The sequence below is a fragment of the Zosterops lateralis genome (genome assembly GCF_965231275.1).
Source record: "Zosterops lateralis genome assembly, chromosome: 3".
In the NCBI taxonomy this organism is placed as follows: Eukaryota; Metazoa; Chordata; class Aves; order Passeriformes; family Zosteropidae; genus Zosterops; species Zosterops lateralis.
In genome coordinates, this window is record NC_139764.1 from 63,815,825 (window position 1) to 63,833,953 (window position 18,129).

At 43.3% G+C, this 18,129-nt stretch overlaps 1 protein-coding gene and 1 long non-coding RNA gene across 2 annotated transcripts in view; one reads left to right on the forward strand and one right to left on the reverse strand.

Moving 5' to 3' along the window:
* Positions 1 to 5,497, reverse strand: part of LOC310907700 — a 303,753-nt gene extending 298,256 nt beyond the window's left edge. Inside the window, exon 1 of the long non-coding RNA XR_014589695.1 lies at positions 5,081 to 5,497. This is a non-coding gene — a long non-coding RNA (uncharacterized lncRNA). The remainder of the gene's footprint in view (positions 1 to 5,080) is intronic.
* A 3,119-nt stretch (positions 5,498 to 8,616) lies between these two features.
* The window catches only part of MAN1A1 (mannosidase alpha class 1A member 1), a 141,121-nt gene continuing 131,608 nt past the window's right edge, over positions 8,617 to 18,129 (forward strand). The window contains exon 1 of the mRNA XM_083856889.1: positions 8,617 to 9,183. Coding sequence (XP_083713015.1) covers positions 8,632 to 9,183 — 552 coding nt within the window. The 5' untranslated portion in view covers positions 8,617 to 8,631. The remainder of the gene's footprint in view (positions 9,184 to 18,129) is intronic.

The window sequence follows — 18,129 nt, forward strand, 5'->3', positions numbered from 1 at the left end:
CATCAGGACGCACTCCTCACTGGTAAAGAAAAAAAAAATTCTACTTTTAAAGATCTGTTTTTCAGGGCAGTTTGCAAATCAATGTCTTCCTAATATAGGTCAACAAGAAGGTGTATGCCCATGAAAATTAATTGCCTCTATGCTAACCCATGGGGGGAAAAGGTGGAACAAGGTAAACCTATATTCAATGGGTGATTGTAGGAGCATGACAACCTTACCCAGATGCCTCATGCTGTACTGTTTGGGATTTGTCCTCTGTGTTCATGTACATACGTTAACAATTAACTAATTTTGCTGTCTCTCATCTGTTTGATTTGAATATATAAGGAGAAAGAAGACCCAAATTATTTTCATTTGAGCAAAATAGCTAGAGTCAATGATGAGTCAAAAATAAGGAACAGACCATGCATATTTTTCAAATGTAGCCAGTCGCTGGCTAACTTGAGAAAATAGCAGACATTACCTCTTATGGTAGATACGGTATCTAAATATATTGTCGTTCATTCACTGTTGGACTGTTACTTTCCACATTTGCGACTGTGCCAAAGACAGATTCCCATCCTGCTGGCAGGAACATTAAAGGGATAGCTTGTATAAAAGAGAACTAGAGAAACATGCCGAGGCATGAAACTACTAAAATCTTAGAGGACTTACGTACCACTTGTCCCCCACTCTGTAGATTTGGCTCACATACAAATATTTACCCTTTTCTCAAGACATGCATGGAGACCTTCATGCCACAGATACTAGTCTGAAAGTCAAAAAATACTTTATTCAATCTTCTTCATCTTTTTTGAGAGAGAAGGATTTCCTTAAAAAACATTTGCTTCTGACTGAATAATTATCTTCCCTTTTCATCCTTAAATATTTTCCTGAGCCTCATCTTAAACTGAAATCTGCCCATCAGAAAGCTACTTCAGTTTTGTCATTCTTGTGTTTGGGATCTCACTGCCTGGTGCTTTTGAGGGATACAATGAACTCAAAGACACCCTGTATTCAGCAAAGCATTATAAACTGCCAGCTCAGGGTTGCTGCAATGAACCAGAGCATCAGATGACATTGAAACACTACAGCTGTCAATAATGTAGAGGCTCAGGGACAACTGGACATATGTGGGGGAGAAAGGAGACCTGTGTTTCAGGAACACAGCCAAAAAAGTGAAATGAACCAGAACTGCCCTAGGGTACATTGTCCGTGGTACACTACAAGTCCTTGGATAAGTAACTGAGCATTGAAAATGAGGAAGAATTTAATTTCTAAGGAAAATAAAGCTAAACTTTGCACTCCAAAACAATTTTTCACCAAAAGATATCAAAGTAAACTCCATACATTAGGTCTCACTGTGAAATAGATTAGATCTTACTTTACAGCTGAGGAAACTAAGGTTCACCATCACGCAGACAAAAAATGGCAAAACTATTTTTCTTATCGAGGTTTTCAGTAAGATATTGGTCTAGACAAACAGCAAGAGCAAAGGTCAGATTAGCACCGATTTTTTTTTTTTCTGCATCATTTAGCCCAAGCGGTAAATCAAACAAAGGCGCTTCAGCAGGATAAAGGATCAGATTTGAACCGAGGCTGAAACTCCTGGATTTCATTTAGGGAAGACAAATAATTCACAACTGTGTAAGATCTGAGCAGTCACGTGTGCGTTGTGCGCACATGCACCATCTGCCAGATTGCAGCTGACAGCCACTACTTGGGGAGGGATTTTGCGAGAAAAAATTCATACAGCCCATCAGGTGATAGCTGGACACCTCTGATGCAATATCAGTATGTGTCAAGGTGAGTCTGAGCACACATGGCACAGACAGGAAAGCAAAAGAAGATTAACCCTTTGTCACCAAAGGGCTTCTGTGACTTGGAGTAAGAGAATCCACCAAGGGCTGATGGAACTGGCCACATGTTCAAGCAAAAGTCGATGAAGCAAAAATGTGTCCTAATTACAACCACTGGGAAAAAATGCACCACTGTATTCCAGATGATGAAGCCAGTAAGCAGTGGAATATTTTCTGTAGGAAATATTAACTAAAAAAACCCCTAAATATTGCCTGTAACCCCAAATCCATAACAGATTTACAGAAAGAGAAAGAACCTTTAAAATATAATAAAAATTAAGTATATTCATATTAATGCTGCAGTCAAACAGGGCACAGTCAGTAAACCACATCTGTACTTCTTCAATTAAAATGAGCTGTTGAGCAAAATTAACTCATCTGGTTAGGGAAATACATTGGGAAGAGAGGCACAAGGACACCACTTCAACTATTACATGAGGGCAATTTACATAATCCATGTGTCATCACGTGTGTTCAGGGTGAAAAAAGCTCAGGAACATTGGTTTTTATGGAATAGTCAGGGAGCCATTGAACAGAGAATTAAAGTTTTGTACAAATTAAGCATGGCTAGTATAAAAAAATAAATGAGTAATTCGCAGCACCCTTCATTTTTCAGATTTTTGTTGATACATTTAGTCATCTATTATAGCATACTTTTTCTCCTTACAAGGTTTATCAGGTTAGAAATCTCTGCTCTAACCACTTTTCCTTGAGGCTACACACTAACAGAGCCAAATCTATTTTGCAGTCAAGATGTATAGTTATTCCAATCATCTGGCTGCTAAACAGCTGTTAAATGGCTACAAACACCAGCTCCAATGGCCATATCTTGTTTTCTGCCAACACATCTCCCCTCTGGTTCAGGAAAATGAAACCACCTTGGAAAGGATAGGAAGTCAGTTTTCCAAGGGCCCTCTTAAAAATGTTTGCCTTCTTGTCTTGATTTAATCTTGTCAGAATCTACCAAACCCATACCTATAAATATGATATACAAACTTAATGACAGGGAAAAAAGAGCTGCTGGGAGTTCTTTTAGTTGCTACAGTCATGGTTCTGGCACAAAATATTTTAGTGCTATTTGAGATAATTAAGTCCAAAGGAAACCACAGCAGTAAACCACTTTCAGTCACTTAAAATCCACTGAGATTTGTCCCTTAAATATGCAAATCTGGTGGCCTTTTACCTTTCCTGGGGATCGTGGGTATGAAATAGGAGGCAGGAAGGAAAAGAACAGTAGTCTCACTCTAGGTAACAGCAGTCTCTTCACTTCTGAGGGAGAAGTGAAGAGAAAATATACCTGTCATTACTTTAAATCTCTTAAAGTTCTAAGGTCCAGATGGAATTTCATGGGATGTCTCCAAACAACTTCATCCTTAATTGCTATGCAAATAATTACATGAATCTTAAATGCTAAAATGCCATAAGAGCTAGCTTCCATTTCTTAGTTCCATGGCTAAAATTTTCTTCAAGGATGTGAACATTGATAAATTTCTGGAAAAGAAGAATAAAGTTGTTCTTTTTTTTCCCATTACTTTTATGTTTATGTCTATATTCATCTCCCTTGCACATTGAAAACCAAACCATGTCTGCTTGCTTTGAAGGAGTGCAAAAGTCTCTAACTAAAACAATTACAAAAGGATAAAAAGCCAGAACCAAAGCGAGATATTCTCAAAGATGCCATCTGAGAGTGAGTATGATACACTCCATGTTAGTAGTGAATACAATACTACATGCAGTCACAGTTCAAATTCTAGATTCAGGTTTCTTGCAATGTTGAAGACAATTATTTCAATTTTTCATGTTTTAATAGAACAAGAGTAAAATATTTTCTTCAGACAGTATTTCTTGCAGTTGATTTTCTGTGCCTTCTGAAATCCTAGGGAGTAGAGAAAGGGCAAAACTTTTCTGCTCTTTAGCTGGATAGGCACCAGTGTGCTTCCAGAGAAGCTTCCTAATAAATACTCTGCATGTGCTACAGAGATTTCATTTGGAGAAATGAATGATCCTCTTCCTCAGATAGGGATGGAAGACGTTTCCAATGATATTGGTGGAAAAGAGACCTCTCATAGAATTGACAGCCATGCCAGAAAAGAGTTGAAAAAGTGTTTATGAAGGTTTGTGAGCCTACAGCTTCATGTTCCTAATACATCCATTTCTACAGTATTTATAAAGTTTAGTTGGCAACCACAAACATGTCATGTTGTAGGCTAGAGGAAATGTTTGAGAAAGGATGTGGCAAAATTTAATTTTCTTTCTTCTGTTTTTTATTCTCAAATAGGAGACCAATCTTCAACACCCATCTCACTGGGAAGGAGATAATTTGGTGTCCTCCATCTCTCAGACTGGTGCCCTAGCTCTGAGGCTGTAGGCTCCTCTGGGAGTGGAGCATTCCAACTTCAGGGTTGTAAAGCAACGCTCAGTGGAAAACTTTCTCCTCTTTGCTTTCAAAGTCCTGCCCTCATCTCTGAATCATGGTACTGCTTCAAAAGGAATGGTGGTGGGGAATGTACATATTCCACTGCAAAAGAGGATAATTTGAATCCCCCAAGACTACACATGTCAAACCCCCACGGTCAAACACAGATCTCCAACTCCTGAGCAAGGGCTCTAACCATAGGACTCCTATATAAGTGGTCAACACTTCTCTCTTCTGAGCTCTTAAAGAACAGCATCAGGCAGTCCTGTATTCTCAAAACACTGAAGACCGAACAAAGTTTTTCTGGCTGTGAATCACACTTTCCTCACAGACTGAACTCAGAACTGCAGCCAACCACCAAAATCAGAGATATAGAGAGCATTTCACACACATCTGGTCCTCAAATGGTCAAAGTCTCCTTCCAAAGAGCACACTGGGTGTTGTGAATACAGCTTGTGCACCCTGGGAACCCGAAGTCTGTGCCACGTTACTTAATCTATGAAGAGCTGGGTGTCTAAAATTGGGTTTATGAGTCACATTCCCAAAGGCAAACATGTAAAAAGTATCTCTGAAAGCTGCGTAAAAGTATTGCATTTCAAAAGGAAGCTGTCAAGTGCTTTTGTAACACTGGGAACCCCTTTGCAAGGGAGTGGCATTGTTACAAACTCACTCTCCAAAAAGATGTATCAGTCGGTATCTCTGCCTCAGCTGAATGGGTCTAAAAGTGGGACAACTGTTAATTCTCTTCTTATCTGTTACATGTATCTTTTAGACCAAGCAGGTTAATTCCTTATCACTAGACAAGATCTAAGGCTGGAACTGTGACAAGTTAGGCATAAATTGACAAAAAAAAAAAAAAAAAAAAAAAAAAAAAAAAAAAAAAAAAAAAAAAAAAAAAAAAAAAAAAAAAAAAGAGAGAGAGAGTATGATAAGAGTTGTTTTTTTTCCCAGGCTTCTCAGTCAATATGTAACAATTTTCCCCATTTGGAACATTTATTACACAAAAGAGTCTTGTTCCTTCTTATGCAAATCCCCCTCTAACCACCTCTCATGTATCAGTTCTACCTTTCTATAAATGCCTGACCTGTGCATGATTGCTGGGAAATTGTTCCTGATTCTGCAGCAGAATCCACAGGAGCAGTATTTCCCTCCATGGGAGGGAGGCAGTTCTGTGTTTTGTTGGTATAACCAAACTGGGTAGGACCCAGCCTTACCCAGCAAACCAAAACAACTGCCCAGGGACTTGTTTTTTTCCCCATTTTAGCTGATGTCATCCAGGAAGTAATGCAGCTCGATTAGCCAAAAAAAAAAAACCCAACCCAAAGTAGCAGGCAGTTCAATATCTACTAGGTGGATATGCTGACAGAGTTGCATTCAAAGAGGCTCTTCCAGTGCAAGTCCTGGTGCAGGCAGATGGGCTTTCCACTGCTGTCTCTAGATTGATGCAAACACCAAAGTTCTCTTATTTGTATTTTATTTGGGCATTTTGACATTAAGTGCCTCTGAACATGATTTAACTTTATAGCTGAACTGCCTGTTGGATGCAGCCAGTTGAAAATAAGCATTGTACAGCCCTTCATTTTACTATTTGGAATCAAAGGTATTTTACGCTGAGCTACTCCCAGTATTTTCGTGGTCCTTGGAATACCTTGTACCTGAAGTAAACTAATGATATAAAGCCCAAGGAACTTGTATATCACTGTTGGGTTGAAGCATTTTTTTTGTCTTTCAGTCTCCCTTGCCCTCACGTAGTGAACAGCTCTGTATGCCAGTAATTTTACATGCTTCAATAGTCCCACTGAATAGTTCCCACATGACCTTACTGGTAACTACAACATTAAATGCTAACAACAGGAACGCTCTACATACAAAATTTTGTGTCCTGGTCAGAGAAGAAGGAATGGTCATCTTGTCATAAAGGCTTAAGAATTTAAAAATTTCCATCTTTGCATAGAAAATCCTCATTTTTGTTTCCCTCATGCTCAGGATGTCCCAAAGACAGTGATGAGCATGCAGTGATACCTCTGGCATAAATCCACGCTTGACCCCTAGCATTTAAGACAAATACCAAAAGAAGGCAAAAGGCTGATGAGTTCCAAGAGCCTCATTTTAGGAGACACAGGAGCAGAATCCCATGTGATGGTATTTTCTTCTCCTCCATCCATTCATGAAGTGCTATAGAAATATGGCAACCTAAGGAATTATTTCAGAATACTGAAGGAAGGCATTTCTTCCAGCGATAACTTCTGCCTCCAAATATTATCATATAAGTAGTGATGAGTTTTGAGGGCAATCTGTGAAAAATATTGCACACCCACATATACAATGATTGAAGCAGAATATGCTCGCTGAAGCTGAGAGTGGTATTTCACCATTCAGGAAGCTTTTTCATTAGTCAACCATCTTTCAACAGCTAAACCCCTTATTTGCTACCTTAAATGTTGCTTAAAAAAAAAATCACCATGGATTCTTATCTCCTTTTCCAGGCAGCCTGATTTCTTCAACCCTAAACAATTTTGTCTTGGCACAGCTATTAGGCTACGTTAAACATTTCTGGGAAACGTGTGTCAAAGTCAGAGTGCTTATTGTTTAGTTTGAGAAATAGTTTCACATCTAAATGTGGGAAAATGCAATTCAGGAAAAGAAAGTAGAATTTAAAAGAAAACCAGAATAAAAACTAAATTAAATTACTGATCTCACTGAATATGGAGTTGGCCCCCTGATCCTTCAGTTTCATGCATAATCCTGAAATTTCACAGAAGCATTTGCTTATATACTTAGGGGAGTTTTGCAGGACTCACTCCAACATTTCTATATAACTGTCTTATCTGAACCTGTTTTTAATTAATCTATTACATATTCTACCTTCTAAAGAAAGGGATTTGGAAAAGCACTGAGCAGCAGCCTTGCTTTATTCCTATTAAGTCAATAGTAAAACTCCCCTTAATTCCACTGGGAGCAGAATTAGATCCATGCCAAGCCCATTTTCAAAATCATGTCTTTAAGGCTTACACAATGCCTTCTCCCTGCCCTTCCTTAAAGCACAGACTTCCCTCTACCGTCGTGTTGTTTTTATTTTTTTTTTCCCTTGCAAAATAAAGCCATGCAAATAGGCAAACAAGCCAACCTCAGCGTCCTAACTTCTGGGAACTGCATATCTCACCGTTTTCTTTCTGACTGTGTGATTAATATTTTGGGGAAAGTGTTTAAGATTACAGTACTGAACTGCTGTGAAACTCTACGTAGACTCTGAGTATGTTCCAAAAAAGTTGGAGATAAACCCCTGGGTGTTGGCTGGGTTCCCCTTTTCTGTTAAAGTGACACGACATTTTATTCTTCTCACATGCCTGCTGTTTATTGCATTGCTCGGGAACATCGGCAAAAATAATAAATAAAAATAATAAATCGGTATATTTTTTTTTTTTTTTTTTTTTTAACTTTCCCTCTCACTGAATGCTTGAGGGGCTTGATGCGGCAATTTGATCCACTATCAAACACGCTATTTCCTTGTGCCAGCACAAGATGGTCTTTCCATTTGTACTTGCGGAGACGAAAAGTCGGATTTTCACATTACCACAAATAAATATATATACACCCTACTTTCTTGGAAAAGGTGCACCTTTTACCTAAAGAAAAATAAATAAATAAATAAATAAATAAATAAAAAAATTAAGCCCTGTTTTTCTTACAAAGACTAGATTAGGGCTCGTCCTGTCCGGTGTGTCAGGGGCTGTTCCCGGCCCGGCCGTGCCCCCGCTCTCCCGTCCCCGCGCGCGCCCCGGTGAGTGTGTGCGCGCCCGTGCACGCGCGCCCGGGAGCGCGCAGCCCCCCCTCCGCCGTGCGCTCGCGCGGGGGTTCACGCGCGTGTGTGCGCGCGCCCCGGCGGGCACGTGTGTGCGCGAGGGCGCGCTGCCGGCACGTGCCGGTGCTGCCCGCGCTCCCGCTCCGGGCCGGGCCAACCCACCCAGCCCGCCCGCGGGGGGCTCCGGCGGCGGACGGGAAGCGCATCCCGCGGGCGAGCCCCGGCCCCGCCGCGCCCCGCCCCCCCCGCCATTGGGCCGGCGGCGGCCCCGCCCCGCCCCGCCCCGCCCCCCCCGTGCCCGGCAGTTCCGCGCGGGCGGAGCGGGAGCGGGAGCGGCACCCGCGGCGGCGGCAGCAGCAGCAGCATGGGCTGGAGCTGACAGCGCCCGCCCCGCAACGCTGCCCAGCGCTGCCGGCGGGGGAACGGAGCGAGCGCGGCCGCGGGGAAGGGAAAAGTTGCCGCGTCCGCCCGGGGAAACTTTGTGCGGCCGAGGCGGGGGAGCCGAGCCGTGCGGAGCGGAGCGGTGCCGTCCCTGCGGGGCTGAGGCGGCGCGGGGCTGAGGCGGCGCGGGGGTCATGCCCGCCGCCAGCTTGCTGCCGCTGTTCGGTAGCGCGGCGGGGCCGGGGGCGCTGGGCGGGCCCGCGGGCGGCGGCGCGGGCGGCGCGGGCAGGAAGGCGGCGGGCCCCGGCGCGTTCCGCCTGACCGAGAAGTTCGTGCTGCTGCTGGTGTTCAGCGCCTTCATCACCCTCTGCTTCGGGGCCATCTTCTTCCTGCCCGACTCCTCCAAGCTCCTCAGCGGCGTCTTCTTCCACTCGGCCGCCCTGCAGCCGCCGCCGCCGCCCGGCGGGCAGCCCCGCGCCGCCCCGCAGCCCGCGGGCAGCCTGGAGCGCATCCGCGCCGACCACGAGCGCGCCCTGCGCGAGGCCAAGGAGACGCTGCAGAAGCTGCCCGAGGAGATCCGCAGGGACATCCGCCAGGACAAGGAGAAACTTCTGCAAGACGCCCGCGGCAGGAAGGAGGCGGGTGCCCCCGGGCTGCCCCAGCGCCCCTTCCGCCAGCCCGTGGGCGCCGCGGGGCGGGAGCCCGCAGACCCCGCCGTCCGGCAGAGGAGGGACAAGATCAAAGAGGTGGGTGCCGCTCCCGCTCGGGGGATGCGCCTCGGCGCTCCCGCGCGGGGCAACAGGTCGCTGCCGGCTCTGGCGGCGTTGGGGGAGCCTCGACCCCTCCTGCCGCCTCCTCCCTGCGGGACGGGGGAAAGGGCGTCTTTCTGTCCGGCTGTCCCTCGGTACCCGCGGCGCAGGTCGGCGGCATCGCCCGCGGTTCCATCCCCGCAGCCCGCGGGGCGCTGCCGCCTCCGTGCCTCCCTCGCTCTTCCCGGCGCTGCCGGGTCCCCCCAGGTGTTGCACCTGGGGAAAAGCAAAGCCCGGCGAGGGCTGGCAGGGTGTGGGTCCCTTCTGCGGGATGGGACTGCGGGGAGGGAATAGCGGCGCGGGGCCGCTCCCCGCGGGATGTCCCGGGCCCGGCCGGGAGCGGTGCGGGAGCAGAGGAGCTGCCCGGGGTGCCCGGCGCCGGGCCAGTGCAGGGCGATGCTGCGCTCCGGGGGTGTCGCGGGCTGTCTCGGGTTCCTGCGGTTCTCTATTCAGCCACACCGGCTGTCTGAAGAGTTGGCGAAATACAGTCATTTTAGGTTACAGAGCGGTGTGTGCTTTGACAAATTCCTCCAGCCGCCTTTTCTGGTCCTGCTGCTCCGTTGGTTCAGGTACCGGTTTAAATTCTTCCTCACAGAAATTCTACAAACTGTGTCCTAGGTAATGCTGTCGTGGGCAGAGTCCCCCGGTAGAAGAAGAATTTCCTTGATAATAGAGTTCAACTTCCCATCAGTGCCGGCTGGTTTATTTATCGAACTGACAATTTCTGCTGCCTGCAGAGATTAGGGTTTATGAATTAATAAGTAGTATATATTTCATGTTCTGTGGTGATGGAAATGAGAGAGGCGTGAGACTTACTACAGAGTATTTCAGTATTCGTGAAACCTTGTTAGTCTTATTTGAAATGATTTGTTTTGATTGTGTGTTTGTACAGAGTGCTCTGGAAAGTGAGCTGTGATATCACACGGAGCATCACAAATAAGCTCTCACAAATATCAAGTTGTGTTCTGTGCTCTGGAGTCCTTGTGTCACTTTAACTCTTTCAGCAAATTGTGTAGCACAGTTATAAGTCACGAGCAGTATGTACCAATGCAAAGGTATTTTGCAGGGAGAAACTCTTAGGAGTGCCCGGGTACAGACCACATCTTGAAGTGTGCAGAGACTGTGTTGTCTTCTGGTTTAGTCATGAAGCCTCCCTGAGGCATATGGAAAGTTAGAAATACCAGCAAACTCTTTTTCAAGCTATGTGAAATTGCCATATAGAAGTATTTAGAAGTGATGAGGCTTCAGACCTGATGTACCTGATTCTGTGGTACAGAAAACAGCAATAATATATAAGTAAAACAGGAGGAGGAAGATAACACTCAAATATACTGCTGTCTTGCTGGTCCCACTGTGTGCCAGCTAGTCTGAGTTACCTTTTATTACATGTGGATATGCATGTGTGTGTGTACATAGGAACATATGGCCGATATCTCTTCAATTTCCTCCTCCCTTTCCATCCTCTTTCTCCTCCACTCCCACACAGAGGATCAGTTTCACAGTAGTCCCCCCAAACCAGAGTTTTGGCTGTTTAAGCATAGGAGATGACACAGAGATTGCACTTAGTTTCCAGATCTTGGTTTTCCTTCATACCCCCGTTTAAGTCCTCAATACTAAGTGTTGTTTCTAAGAGTTTCTTTTCCTCCTAAATCACTATGTGACCTTAACATCTTGGTTCCTTACTTTCTTTAGCATTCTTGTAGTACTTTGCCTGGTTTGATTTTTGTCGTTTTCAAAGAATGCATTTTTTCCATTGACAGTAAAACTGTTTCTGTTCTGTGCTAAGTTGATCGATGTTGTTTTATGTGTTGGCCTTTTTTGTTGCTTTTCTTTGTCTTTTTGCGAGTTTTAGTTCCCTTTTTTAATAGTGTTATCTTAGTGTCAAGATGGATTTCTAATCTGCAGTCTTTTCAGATTAGTTTTAAAACTTTAAATAGTATCTTTTTAAAGTATGAACTTTTGTACTCTACTGTAGAGGCACAGAAACCAGAATTATCCCTTAAAGTTCTTCTCTTTGTGCCCAGTGGTTGCATGCTGGAGATGCAAACGTAAAGAATCTTTCTGCTTTCATACTCTTTTGAGCCTGGAATTTGCGTCTGCATTGTATGATTTATGTCATATATCTAGAACTCAAAATTTGAAACTACTCTTTTGGATATTTTTTACAGAAGTTACTTTAAAGAAAAAGAATGCCAAAAATAAGGTTGTTCTTCCCTGTATTTCTGTTCTGGAAGGGCTCCATCCCGTCAACATGCTGACATAAAGCTGAGAGGGGAGATACCTAAGAGATGTTTTGTCCGTTTACTGTTTTAAATTTAAAGTTGACATGTGTGTTTAGAAGTCCAGCCAGTACACAATCATTTGCAATCGCAAAGCAAAATGAAATCCTGTGACTTTACAGCATTTCTTAGCCAAGTTTTGTTCTAGAAATTTTAGCCACTTTTTCTCCAGCTTGCTCTTTTATATTAGAAAACAACCCAAAACGGGGCAAAACCTAAACCAAGAGGAAAATATAAAGGCTCTTGAACCTCTCTTAGTATTCAAAACAACATAATATTACCAGAAAGAAAAAGAAATGCTAGATAATTATTGAGAGAGTAAAGTACTTGTGGAAACATGAAGAAGTAGAGATCGTGTTGCTGTCACTGCTTTTCACTCTGTCAGAACGATGTGGTTGCTGTCGAGGTCTGTGTGTGGGAACTGCCCCACTGTGTTACACCCCTGGGGCCTGGCTGTGTGCAGGTGTGTCTGTGCAGGGAAGGGACATGGACCAGAGATACCAATGGGTGCTGTGATAGTCCTCTATTTCTCTTCTGGTGATGTGTTACAGGCAAACTCAGAAGAAAGAGCAGTACAGCTGACAGTGGGGCTTCCCCCAGGACTTCCTGTTCAACTGCTGGCAGTTGCTTGTGGCTGCTGGTTTTTTTTACTGAATGTGGCCTAATGTTGCCTGCCCTGGGTGTTGTCCTCATGCAGGATGCCTCAGGGAGGTTCGAGCAAAGAGGCACACTTTGAGCATACCAGCACACTTAAATTTGCCAGAACTTAGTTCTTCAGTCAGTTCTTCTGGTGCTCCTGTGACTTGGGGCAAGGTCTGGGTCCTGGGTGTGCCTCACAACAGTCTCTGTTCCATGTCCTGACAGGAGCCCCAGACTGTGAGTGAGGAGGTTGTGGTTTTCATTCTTGCTCTGACCCTCACTGCTTTGAGAGGTGGCCCCTCTTTTGAGCAAGTGCCTCCTGTCTGTTCCCTACCTGGAAGAAAGGAGGAGTGGAAGGCAATGATGATTCCATTCCACTCAAGTGCAGTGTCTTCCAGTCTCTGCTCTTGTCATTGTTGGTTATGGCTGGACATCACTATTCCTGATGTCAAGGAAGGACTTGCAGGTACATAGGTAGTTGATACAAGCAAAAGAAGTGATTAGTAGAGGATGATAGTAGTGGAGAGAGGCTATGAAGGCAGGAGATACATTCTTTTAATTAGGAAAATCTGATTTTGAGTCTTCTCCAAGTCTCATTCCTCTCTCTTCCAAGAAAAAAGGCGCTGGAATTATTTAGGTGTTTAGAAAACAGCAAAACCTAAGCTCTTTTTATTTCAGAGCAAAGGAACAGAAACGATGAATGAGCTAGCTCAGGTACTAGAAGCTATATAATCACATTAGTGCGATGCTCTGCCCAGACTAATTAATCCTGCTGAACAGCAAGCTCTTGGTGTTGGTGGAGTACCATACTAATGCAGCTGTGCTGTTCTTGTACAAGGTAACTAGCTTGGAAGCTGTTACCATTATTGATCAGAGCTGTTTGGACATGTTTTCAGGATAAAAGCCTCCCTGGTAAACTGGAATCAATGTCTGAAGAGTATGGTCATGCAGTGCTCCGAATCCTTGCAGCTCTCAGCTGTGGCAGTCATGTACTACAAGTCCCGCAGAGGGGAATTTGAGCACCAGTCCTTTGAGCTCAACAGGGCAGTGGCTGCAAGTCAGCTAAACAGACTCTGCAGCTTCCCTACCCATCTTTCTGTAAAGAACTGAATTGGGGTGGCATTGGCAGTGTGAATTCTGAAGCTTCCTAAGTCCTCAGTTTTCATTACCTATGCTATCTTTTATGCAGTTTAGATGGGAGTCTCAGTAACATTACAGGGATGTTCAGCAATATCTTGAGGAAAGAAAGCTTGAGAGTGTGGAAATAAAGCACTAATCAGAGCTCTAATATGTGCTTGACATGAAATACTTGGGCATAATCAGATCTCTTAATTAACAAGGAGTGATGGCAAAATTATGTGTGGTAACTCACTGCTGTATAAGGGTAGTTGGTCCCTTTCCTGCATTCTTCCACCAGTTGCTTTTCTACTGCCCGGTATCCTGGTGCTGCTGCTCAGGACAGTCCAGTGCCAGGCTGAATGGAGTTTTATTTCCTTATGAGGATACTTGCTTGACAAGGTGAGGTCACTAATACTTGCTATTGAAAGAGAAATCTCTTCATATCACTTTTGACTGCATTTTCCCACTATCTACTTTCTATGACTTCCACTGCATCCCTCCATGAGCTGCTTCAGCTCAGTAAGTCAGCTGAAAACTGTCAGAGAAAAAAAATGGGATGGATTTCTGCTAAACTTTGTCAGGCTGGTGAGTCAAAGGCGTTAATGAAAGGGCTGACTTGGTGCTAGTTTTGGCTGTGGTGAGGGAACAGATGAATGAAAGGTATGAAATCTCTTTTGAGTAGCTGTGTCTTAGCAGCTGGTATCTGATCTTGCCTAAGTTCTCCATTAAAACCACATCTCTCCAATGAGACTTTTGTAGAGCAAAGGTTCTATCTACTGTAATAACCTGCTTTAGCAGAATGAAGCATTTCCCTTCAGGAGGTTTACCTCCCAACCCCTCTTCTCATAACAGAAAAGAAGAAAGGAAATACAGAAGCAGGAATTACTGAAGCCCCAGCTGCTGTAGACCAAAATTCAGGGTGCTTTTACTGAGAGGAAGGTTATGAGGACCTTCATAGGAGAGGGAACAGTTAAAATGGAGTAGTTTAAGTATTGGATGGTTTGGTTTCAAACAGAAAAAGCCACATTCCCTGACGGTACATTTCTTTAAGAACATGATTCAGTGAAAGGAAAAGAGTTGACATGTAATGAGTAAGCAATGTGGTGATTCCTGCCAACATGCTGATGATGCAATCAATGCATTTTGAAAGTTTTCCTGAAGTGTCTTGTGACCTTAATGCTGACATCTTACAGTTCTCATTAAGTTTGTCAAAGTTTAAAATTAATCTTGGTTTTTTTCTCGCCCAAAGCTTTATTTACTTGTAATCTTCAGTATTTTTGTAATTGCTGTTTCTTTTTGAGTATTTGGTAGTGCTTTCCTTCCTGACAAATACTGTTTATTGTGCTTCTTTTGTTTTTTAAATGGTTTTATAAAAGTCACTGAGGAGGTGAACAAGTGCCTAAAGATGGGAATCACATATGATAATGGTAAGCTGGAGGTGGCTGGGGTTGCCTTATGAGATCCAAAATATCACAAAACAGTAAGTTAAAATGCTTCCTTAGGGTTAATGGCATTTCAGGATGCAGAGAAGCTTCAGCTGTGTTACTGAGTATGATTCAGTGACTCTATGAAGCATCATCTTGTATCTGGCAGAACCGATGGACAGCTGACTCAACTTGGAGTCAGACATGAAGCTACCCCTGCTTTTGTTGGGTTTGTGGCCTGCTGGGGTAGGAGGCTAAAATGGTTTAGTACAGGTTCTGAGCACCGTGGATGCAGTGGACCCTCACTATTCCATGCAGTTGAAAGGAGAGGAAAGCGGAGGAGAATGGTCTTTATGCCCCCAAAAATATGAAATAGGGTATATATTTGCCAAATTAATGTTCTTCCTGCCAAAAAGACCCCCTAGGGTCTTTTAAAGGAAGGACGTTGCTTCAGGTGCTGCTTTGTTTGGGGTTGTTTTGTTTTGTTTGGGGTTTTTTTATGAGAACCTCATGGCTTCCCTTCAGTCAAATGATCTTGGATTTGAATTTTGATCATGAGTGGAAGGGGTGTTTCACTGTGTGACTGTGTGCATATCTGGTTGAAATAGGGTGTGTTCCCAATTGCTAGTTCATGTTTATACAGCCTTGCACCTGTTTTCTGTGTGCTAAGAAGAATTAACTCTCCTCTCTTCAGACTTGGTTAGGTAATTTTATCGAAATTAATTTAATGTCCTTTATAACCAGATCCTTGGAATTGTGAGGAAAATGAAAAGGCTTTAAATGTTCAGTGAAAAACATCTGGCTTTCACAAAAAACAAACAAACAAGCCCAAAAAAAAAAAAAAAAAAAAGACTGCAAAACCAAGCATGTGATTAATCCTTTATCTTTCTGTAAAGGCAGAATGTAAATTCCAGACACATAGGACTCTTTTCATGAGAACTAAATAAGGTGATGTAAAGATGTGAGGTAAAGCTTAAAATGGAATATCTCCTGTTACTTCAGCAAAAGTTATATTCTCATGGTGATGATTTTGTATTTAGTGCTAGTATAGTAGCCTATGGCAGCCAATTAGTATAAAGAAATAGAGTAAATCATAATGTTACTGGGTTCAGTTGCTTAAGGCTGTAGTTCTGTGCTGCAGGCAAACTGAAGAAGAAAAAATTCCACTTGTTTATTAAAATCTACTGTTAAGACCAAAAAATGTCTTATCTCATTCAGAGAGCAAGTAAGAGTGGTAGACAGCCAGGCTTTGATACCTTCTTTGAATGTTAATGAAAGCACAGGATTTATGAAATGGAAGTAATGGAGAGACAGAAGATGGCTCTTCTTGTGGAAAATAATTAATGTCCTTGCAGAAGGACCTGTGTGACTGTTGGATGCACAGACTTTTTCGTAAAGGTGGTCTGAAACATACTGCTCTGAGGATTGCTGAATGTGTAAACTTCCTCTTTGGTTAGGTTGGGGTGGTTTTTCTTAGCTCAGGGAGCCAGCATAAGAGGAAATTTCTGCGGTTTTCATATTAAAGATAATATCTTGATAAGTATTTCCTTTATTTACAAATAACAAATTTGTCTTCCTAACTCGTTTGGCACAGTAAGAGTAATACTTCAGGAAAGTGGCTTTGATTCAGTGTTTGCTCTGTCTTAACAGTGCAGCACTTACTCTGGCAATAAATTGCCACCTGAGGTGGTACAGAGATGATGAGACACTCTGGTTGTGCATCTATTTGGTAACAAACTCAAGTAATCAGATGTGTCTGCATGTAAAGCATGTTTTAGATACTCAGTTTTGAAGGATTTTGTGGTCTCTAAGTTATTTATAGAACTGTCATTTTACAAATGAGGAAAATAGTTGGGGGGGATGAGGGACTGTAAATTAAGCAATATGGGCAATGTACCAGATGCTCAATATGCTGGTTCCTTTTGTGTGAAAATCTTCTTTATCCACAACAATTTTAAGTTGTCTGGTTTTTGTTGTGTGTGTTGTTTTCTTTTTTTCTCACTGAGTTGTTTGGGCTTTTTAAAGCATGTGATACAAAGTGTGTGCACACTTCTGAGAGGCATCTTCTGTTTTTCTGTTTTCCATGACTCTTTTTAATCGTGTCTGCAAGTCTGTTATAAAAACGTAATTGGTGAGTAATGAAGCGCATGCTTCCCCGAAGCAGATTAAATGAAACCTTTTACAGCCCTGTGGTTAAGCCACAGTTGTATCACAGTGCTTGGCAGCCCTGCCTGCAGAGTCCAGAAGGCTTTGCTGTTGAGGGGAAGCAGTTGGGTTTTCTAGGGCTGAGAGCAGTCCATTGACTAGCACAGGGTTGCACAGTGCGCCAGGTTTCAGAGCAGAACTTGGATACCTGGTTCCTGTTTGGTTGTTCCCCACTAAACCAGGGGGTGTTGCTCTGTCTGGGTGAAGGCTCTCTTTGCTCCCACCTGTGCTGCAGGTCTCCAGCATGGGCATGTCAGTTCATTAGGGCCAGTTTAAACGTGAGTTTTGGAGCGTGATTCATGATTGCACATGAGCAGCTTTGCTTTACCACTCAACTCCTGCTACATGCATTGTTTTATTGCAGGGGGAGGTTAAACCTGAGGCTCCCTGGTTCTGTCTTTAGGTCACTAGTTTTGTAAGCTTTTGAAGCAACACTTGAGTGCTGTGCTCCAGTGCTGTTATGAAGGAAGGCATGTAGGGTAGTAAAGCCCTAGTTTGCCTTTCTTGCATCTTGAAATCTTCAATTTGAACTCTGTTGTAACCAAGACAGGCTTGCATGAAATAATACGACAACTTGCTGTAACTCTCCATGGTAAGCTGGTTGGATTTTTTAGCGGGTGTTCATGAAGGTACAGGTATTGCTCATTTTGATGCCTCTGATTTTAAAAGCTCTCCAGACAGATTGGATGAGCACATAACCTGCTGTTACATTCTTATAACTGTTAAAGTTGAACATTCACAGTCCTTGTGGGAACACTGAGATATGCAGTCACTTAGGCAAGGGTAACTACAAGTGTAAAATCTATTTTCATTTGTCTTCCTACTCCTTCTTGGAAGCTATATGTACCTTGGTTCTAAACTTGTTTTAGGAATACAATAAGTGAGTGGACTCTGACTTTCATGAAACTTGGGTCCTTTCTTTTAAGGGCAAATCTCTAATCAGGTAAGAAAATAGGTGAAAATCAGAAGAGATGGTAAGCAATACTATGCAGAGGACCAAAATGATTCTGTGCAATGAATGAGCTGATGACTGTTGAACATCTGGCTGTTATAAGACTTCATGTGCATCTCAGAAATACTTCTAGAAGAATCAGCTTATTTCTCTGATACTGAGTAGAAACAGAAGTTGCAGTTTTAATGGAAAAGTATGCAGCTTTGCACTTCTCATGAGAAGGTATATAATGCTAGTATTTAGAGTAGAGGCAGTACTATGTATT